Source organism: Asparagus officinalis, chromosome 10, assembly GCF_001876935.1.
Source record: "Asparagus officinalis chromosome 10, Aspof.V1, whole genome shotgun sequence".
Lineage (NCBI taxonomy): Eukaryota > Viridiplantae > Streptophyta > Magnoliopsida > Asparagales > Asparagaceae > Asparagus > Asparagus officinalis.
Genome location: NC_033803.1, coordinates 29878143 through 29885898, shown reverse-complemented (window position 1 = coordinate 29885898; position 7756 = coordinate 29878143). Strand labels below are relative to the sequence as shown.

The following is a 7756-nucleotide window of genomic DNA, read 5'->3' as shown; positions in this document are numbered from 1 at the left end:
TTAGAGTTGATTGAAAAGTGATTGCCTTGATTTGTTTTAGTTAGGATTTTTCTTTTTCTTTATCTTCTCATATTAAAAAAAAACTAATTTTCTTTCTTCTTTCCTTTATAAAAAAAAAACTAAATTTCTTTCTTTCCTTAAAAAAAAAACTAATTTTCCTTAAAAAAAAACTAATTTTCTTTCTTTCTTTCCTAAAAAAAAAATTGACTGTGAAGAGGTAAGAGACAGTAGTAGTGTTGCTTTATGTTCTTATCTATACATGGTTTATTTAAAATACCTGAAATTTACATTTCTTAAAATTTTTATATGAAAAAGTTGCAAAGACAAAAAAGACTGTCGTCAATGTTAACAGATAGTGTGTTTATGTCAAATTAAAATCACAAGACTCAGGGAAATTGGGCTTTTCCATACAGGGCTTTTCAGGGAAATTGGGCTTTTCCATCAAGATGAAGATAGTGTGTTCTTATCTATACAGGGCTTTTCCATGGGTTCTGTTCTATAATTTTCCAAACCAACTTTTTCTTATAGTCTGCAGTAGGAAGCACACATGACATGAAGACTAATCTTAGGAGCTTGACTTTGTTAATGTCTTCAATTTACCTAGGTAAGTTCTCAAACAAATTTATGTGTGTGTGTGTGTTCTATATATATTCCAGTTCATTGCCAACAAATTGGTTGAATTGATCTCTTCAATTTACCTTTTTTTCTGTACTCAGGGAAATTGGACACTTGAGACTTGGCATCCCTTGTATTCTTATGGAATCCTTTGGCAATAATCACCTGTGTTGGCTCATCAACATCACCAATTGACAATTTGATGGTCGTATTGGCCATCTATGGAGCTTGTTCACGTAAGAAACAAAACTTTCCAAAGCCAGGCCTTTTGTCATGCAGCTATTTGTATCAATCATGCAGAATTTCTCTATGACTTGATTTTATTTTGTTTTATTTTATTTTATTGTCTTTTGTCTATTTTCAGAAAACTAACCTACTTATTCTGACTACATTACATTATGGCCATTCTTACTGTTAGCAGGAAACTAGTATGAACATGCGATGGTGGCCAAAAATGTGGTCACAAGAAAGTCATAGGAGTTGTTAATAAACAAGGAAGACTAAAGGTAGGCCTAAGTCACTTGGATGAGGCAATTAAAAAGACTATTGTAGTGGATAAATTAATTGAGGAGAGAAGCCTTAGTGAAACTAAATTAAGAAAATGGATCCAGGTAGCTTAGCCTAAAACTTGCGATAAAATATTTTTTTTGCTGTTCCAAGAAACACAGGTATTTCTATTGGGAAATCATAGAGTTTCATATGCTTTGATAAAGAAACTAGTTTTAGTATGCATGGAATTCAAGCATTGTCATTTGGAAACGTCCATTCACATTTATGTACCATGAAAAGAACTGTTTTATCTTGGTTGCACTTGTTATGAAGGTTGAGCAATATCTTTCATTCATTTAATCAAATTCTACATGTTTGCAGGTATAGTTCCCTTGGCAGCCTTTGGATGGGTTATGGCGACACACTTGTCACTTTATCCTGCAATCCTGATTGTACCGGTACGCCATTTTGTTAAAGATATAAGCTCAGTATTAAGGCATATGGCCATATATTGTCTCACTTTTTTCTTGATTTTTAATGCTTGAGATGTTTCATATCAGGATATCTCCCTTCAGACATCTCATTGGCTTCTTTTACGTGTGAGATATGACAAACCATGGCATGAGTGCCTTGATCTGCAATGTAAGTATTTATGTCCATAATTAGCTTTGTTGTCCTAAGATGCTTATAGATGCCAGTCGTTTTACACTTTCACTGGGTACTTTCTCCTCTCTGCAGCATTTATGGACTTGGTACTACATTCAAGTAACGGAAACACACTAAAAACAGTACTTATGCTTGCCGATCAAATGGTAACTACTTGATTCTCTCATTCTTTTTTCTTGCCTTCTTATCTGCAAGAGATACACCTGTTTAAACTTAAGAAATGTTAATATATTTTATTTCTTGTTGTATTCCAGTCATCTGCTATAATGTTTATTTTTCATGTTTCTATGCAGATCAATCGAGTTGAATATATGCATGCGAAGGGCTTCCTTCACATAAAGATGGTTCAATTTTCTACAAAGAACCTTTTGCTTGACTAATTTAAGGAAAAGTACAATCTCTTGGTGCTAAGATATTAGTTTGGATTGTGAAAATTTTCAATGTAGGGTGTGGATATATGTGCGAGATATTAGTTATGAAATGTGAATATTGAATTTATGGAAGTTTCTTTAAATGTTTGTGAAATTTGGATTGTAAAATTTTTGAATGTAGTGTATGGATGTATGCGAGATACTAGATATGGAAATGCGAGATATTAGTTATGAAATGTGAAATTTGAATTTATGGAAGTTTCTTTAAATGTTTGTGAAATTTGGATTGTAAAATTTTTGAATGTAGTGTATGGATGTATGCGAGATACTAGATATGGAAAGTGCACGAAATTTGTGAAATTTGAATGTATGCGAGATGGTTGTGAAATTTGGATTGCATATATTTTGAATGCAGTGCAGGGATTGTATACAAGAAATTTTGCATGAAATCAGCATAATTTTTTTGGTGAATATATAACATCCTTGACGGGCATGCCGTCAGGGATAAACATCCTTGACGGCATGCCCGTCGGGGATGTACATAACATCCCTGACGGGCACGCCGTCAGGGATGTTTATCCTTGACGGCATGCCCGTCAAGGATGTTATGCACATCCCCGACGGGCATGCCGTCAGGGATGTTTCAACATCCTACTGACGGTAGCCCGTCAGGGATGTTTCTTCCCTGACGAGACTTTTTCTGACGGCGTATCCTTGACGGGAAGCCGTCAAGGATACGTATCCCTGACGGAAAAATTAGCATCCCTGACGGGAAAGCCCGTCAAGGATGCCCATTTTTCTACTAGTGTTTCTTGCCTTGTGATTTTATTTATTCTTTGATTCTTTCTTCTCTAAAATTCAATTTATTATCTCTTGCACATAAATCAAAACAACCACTCATCAAAATCACACTTATTCTCTATTCCTAATTGTCACGCACAAAACATAATAACCATTTCTAATAATCTCTTAAAATCACCTTCCTCGTGGGATCGATATTTTTTTATACTATAACTTGATAAATTGTGCACTTGCAATTTTGGTACATAATTATGCCGCATCAAGTTTTTGGCGCCGTTGCCGGGGAAAGGTGCTAAAATAGGATTTTATTAACTTGATTCTTTAACTTGTGTATTTTTCTTGTGAAGGAACCGCTTGGAGCTTGAAAATCTTGGATTGAAGATCAAGAATTTGGAGCATTGCTTTCGGGTAAGTCTTCTTTCTAGTTTTCAAATCCACCCTCTTTAGCTAGCTTCACAATTAGAGACAATTAGGATTAAAAAAAAGATTTTATTTTTTGTTGACCATAATAAAATCTACCTTTCACTTGGATATTAACTAACAATATAATAAATTCAAACATGAGTCATCTTCTCACATTTGATTGTTGTTGACCATAATTTAAAAAAAAAGATTTTCTTTTTATCATCCTTTTTAGTCGCTTTTTAATTTCTAGGGTTGCATTTCATATAGTGTAGGAATTCACCAAAGTGATTGTTGCACTTGATTTGGCACACACTTAAAACATTCTTAAGGGCAAAAACCCCAATCAAGATAAGGTAAGGGATTTCATCACCCTTTCCTTAGCCCACAAATCACTAATTCCTCACTTCACAAACCCAAGCATTCTAAAGCTCATTAGACGTTGGCCCCTAAGGATTCAAGATCAATAAGGAACAAGAAATCTTTAAGTGAACGGTATAAGTTTTCTCAGAATAGTTGGTGTCTAAGGCAAGGTTTAGGGGTTGCGTATAGCGCTCCGCAAGGAAATATGTACTTAATTGATCCTTGATCACCCTCTAGTACTATCCTTACCTGGCTAACTACCTGGGTAAAACTTTGATCTTTTCTATGTAGGAATTTTTGGTTAGGAGCTGGTCTAGTGGAGTTAGGCTAAACCCTAGAGTTAGAGTTGATTGAAAAGTGATTGACTTGATTTGTTTTAGTTAGGATTTTTTTCTTTTTCTTTATCTTCTCATATAAAAAAAACTAATTTTCTTTCTTTCTTTCCTTTAAAAAAACTAATTGTCTTTATTTCATTTAAAAAAAAACTAATTTTCTTTCTTTCCTTAAAAAAAAAAATTTGGTGTATGCAATTTTGGGTTCGGGATAATTTTCATCGTTTAATCCGTGTTGAACCAATCCAAGAAATGGCAAATCAACCAGTTCTTCAGGATATGTGTTACCCCACCAGAAATGCAATTCCATCTTGCATAAGACTCCCCGAAGTAAATGGAGCAAATTTCGAGCTTAGACCGCATTTCATTAACATGCTTCCCAAATTCCTAGGTAATGAAACAGAAGATGCATATATATTTATCTCGGAATTTGAGGAAGTATGTATTATGATTAAAATGAGGGAATTAACTGAAGATGCGATTAAGCTTAGATTTATTCCATTTGCTCTAAAGGACAAAGCTAAAAAATGGCTGTACAGCTTACCGATAAATTCCATCTCAACTTGGGAGGAATTTGTCACCGTTTTTCTCAAGAAATTTTTCCCTATTCACAAAACGGTAAAGCTTAGGAACAGCATTCAGAATTTCAAAATTGTCCCGGGAGAGCCATTCTGGAAATACTTTGACCGATTTAAAGATCTTTTAATCCAATGTCCTCATCACGGTCTAGAAAAATGGCGATTGTGCCAAGTCATATATGAAGGATTGGACTATTCTTCAAAAACATCTTTAGAATCGATGTGTCAGGGAGATTTTATGAGAAAAAACGCCGATGAAGCTTGGGAATTCCTAGAGAGTCTATCCGAGAAAACAATGCAGTGGGAAAACTGTGATGACAGGGTTTCATCTGTTTCCCAATCTAAGTCTAGTGGTCTTTCCCTGGAGTCAAACATTGCATCTGAAGCGAAGATGGCGACGATTATGCGGAGGTTAGAAGCCTTAGAAGTTAAGGAACGAGCTCCGGCTCAAATCAATCATATTTCTGCCCCGGGATGTCATAACTGTCAGTCTCCTACCCACGTTTCAGAGGAATGTCCTCTTCTAGGAAACAACCATGCTTTAGAACAGATGAACGCTGCATTCCAGCGCCCTAGAAATGATCCATTTTCTCCAACCTACAATCCAGGTTGGAGAAATCATCCCAATTTTGCTTGGAACCAAGGAAATTCTCATGGAAACCAAAACTTTATTCCCGCGTCAAACCAACAATTCCCTAGGGGAAACACTGTCCCATTCAACGCACCGAACAATTTTTCTAACCCACCTTTTCCAAACCAACATCCTCATCCTCACCAGCCTACAAATCAATCAAATTCTGATCATGACAAACGTTTGAGTGTCTTAGAAAAGGGTTTAGAAGCTATGATCAAAGCTTCTACACAAACTACCAACATGTTGACCCAATCATCCACAACTCTGAATTCATTCATGCAAACCACTGGCCAAGTGCTCAACTCGAACACACAAAGCCATAGCCCGGTTAGAAACCCAACGTGGGCAATTAGCCGCAGCCGTGAGTGAAAGAGAAAAAGGAAAATTCCCTAGTCAACCTGTTACAAACCCTAAAGACAATGGATCCAGTTCCAACCATCCATCTCATGTGAATGCAGTACACACACTGCGATCAGGAAAACAAATAGACAATCAGGTTAGAATGCCACCGGATCAAACCCCTTCTCCCATTCAAAACACACCTTCCGATGAAGCAATTCCTTCTGATGACCAAAATGTTGAACTTGAGATTGAGCCTGATCTAGATAGGTATAGGCCCGTTGCCCCCTTTCCAGATAGACTCAAACCTAGGAAAAACTCCCCGCAGGTTGAGAAAATCCTAGAAACGTTTAAACAGGTCAAGATCAACATCCCTCTCTTAGATGCAATCGAACAAATTCCTTCTTATGCAAAGTTTTTGAAGGACTTATGCACTAAGAAAAGAACCACCAATGTCCCCAAGAAAGTCTTCTTAGCTGCCAACCTCAGTGAAATTTTTTCGAAACCCATGCCGTTGAAATACAAGGACCCTGGTTGTCCCACAATTCCATGCATCATAGGTAACACTCACATTGATAAGGCACTTCTAGACTTGGGAGCCAGCGTCAACCTCCTTCCTTATTCAGTCTATCAACAGCTAGGTGTAGGAGAACTTAAACCTACAAGATGCACTCTACAGTTAGCTGATAGATCTGTAAAAATTCCCAAAGGAGAGGTAGAGGATGTTTTGATCAAAGTTGGAGAGTTCATTTTCCCTGTTGATTTTATTGTCTTGGAAACACAGCCCATTTCCAATCTCAAAAGTCAAATCCCCGTCATTTTAGGAAGACCGTTCTTAGCCACCTCAAATGCTTTGATAAACTGTAGAACCGGTCAGATGAAACTATCTTTTGGGAATATGACTGTTGACCTCAATATCTTCAACTTAGGGAGACAGCCTAGTGATCCATCTGATGAACCCATGGAAGTGAATTTCATTCAAGGAATATCCAGTGAACAACAAGAGGGAGAGTGTGAGTCTGATTCAAATGCATCTGATTTAATGATTGAGGAGCTTTCTGATGACGAACTAGAGATAGAACCGCTGATCAATCATGTTTTTGCTGTTGGCTGGCAACGAGAACCTTTAGAGATAGAACCCCGAGTCCAGCTTCGCCCATCTGTGGAGGAACCCCCTAAGTTAGAGCTCAAACCTCTACCCGAAAATCTAGAGTATGCCTACTTAGGGGAGAACGAGTCTTTACCAGTTATCATTTCTTCTGAGTTGACTACCGGTCAAAAGGAAGCTCTCTTAGCTGTTTTAAGAGAGAATAGGGAAGCCATTGGATGGACCATGGCTGATATCAAAGGGATTAGTCCAACCATTGTTCAACACCGAATCCATTTGATAGATGATGCCAAACCTACTAGAGATGCTCAACGTAGGTTAAACCCAGTGATGAAAGAAGCCGTTAGGAAAGACATTCTGAAATGTCTCGATCATGGGATCATTTATCCCATTTCTGATAGTTCATGGGTGAGTCCAGTCCAAGTTGTTCCAAAGAAATCTGGGATCACCGTGATCCAAAATGAGGCTAATGAGCTGATTCCCACTCGGATCCAAACTGGATGGCGAGTCTGTATTGACTACCGAAAGCTCAACTTAGCCACTAGGAAAGATCACTTCCCTCTTCCTTTCATTGACCAAATGTTAGAGCGTTTAGCAGGACACGAGTTCTACTGTTTCCTGGATGGATATTCAGGTTACAATCAAATCCCTATCGCTCCAGAAGATCAGGAGAAAACCACCTTCACTTGCCCGTATGGAACATTCGCATACCGACGCATGCCTTTTGGCCTGTGCAATGCACCGGCCACATTCCAACGTTGCATGATCAGTATTTTTTCCGACATGGTAGAGCGATTTCTCGAAATTTTCATGGATGACTTTTCCATTTTTGGTGACACATTTTCCCAATGTTTGCATCATCTTAAACTGGTCCTAGAACGGTGTAGGGAGAAAAATCTGACTCTCAATTGGGAGAAATGTCATTTCATGGTCAAACAAGGCATTGTCTTAGGACATGTAGTTTCCAATAGGGGAATCGAAGTGGACAAAGCTAAGGTAGATCTCATTTCCAATCTCCCTCCTCCCAAAACTGTCAAAGATGTCAGATCGTTTCTTGG

At 37.6% G+C, this 7756-nt stretch overlaps 1 protein-coding gene across 3 annotated transcripts; it reads left to right on the top strand.

Moving 5' to 3' along the window:
- On the top strand, positions 203-2350 carry LOC109825550 (casein kinase I homolog hhp2-like). Of its 3 annotated transcripts, none has more exons than XM_020392399.1 (7): positions 203-217; positions 414-604; positions 717-851; positions 1486-1562; positions 1665-1746; positions 1843-1916; positions 2064-2350. In XM_020392399.1, the coding sequence occupies exons 3-7, from the start codon at positions 818-820 to the stop codon at positions 2148-2150; spliced, it is 354 nt and encodes a 117-aa protein (XP_020247988.1). In that variant the 5' UTR covers positions 203-217; positions 414-604; positions 717-817; the 3' UTR covers positions 2151-2350. The 3 variants fall into 3 exon arrangements, with proteins under 3 accessions (XP_020247988.1, XP_020247989.1, XP_020247987.1); XM_020392400.1 differs by lacking the exon at positions 203-217 and adding an exon at positions 1037-1121 and having other exon boundaries at positions 291-604; XM_020392398.1 differs by lacking the exon at positions 203-217 and having other exon boundaries at positions 298-604.

What these genes read in the sequence shown, in the direction of transcription:
- LOC109825550 (XM_020392399.1), top strand. Translation starts at nt 818, where the DNA reads ATGGTCGTATTGGCCATCTATGGAGCTTGTTCAC. An exon ending in CTGCAATCCTGATTGTACCG is followed by an intron (nt 1,563 to 1,664) that starts GTACGCCATTTT and finishes GTTTCATATCAG; the next exon opens with GATATCTCCCTTCAGACATC. An exon ending in TGAGTGCCTTGATCTGCAAT is followed by an intron (nt 1,747 to 1,842) that starts GTAAGTATTTAT and finishes TCCTCTCTGCAG; the next exon opens with CATTTATGGACTTGGTACTA.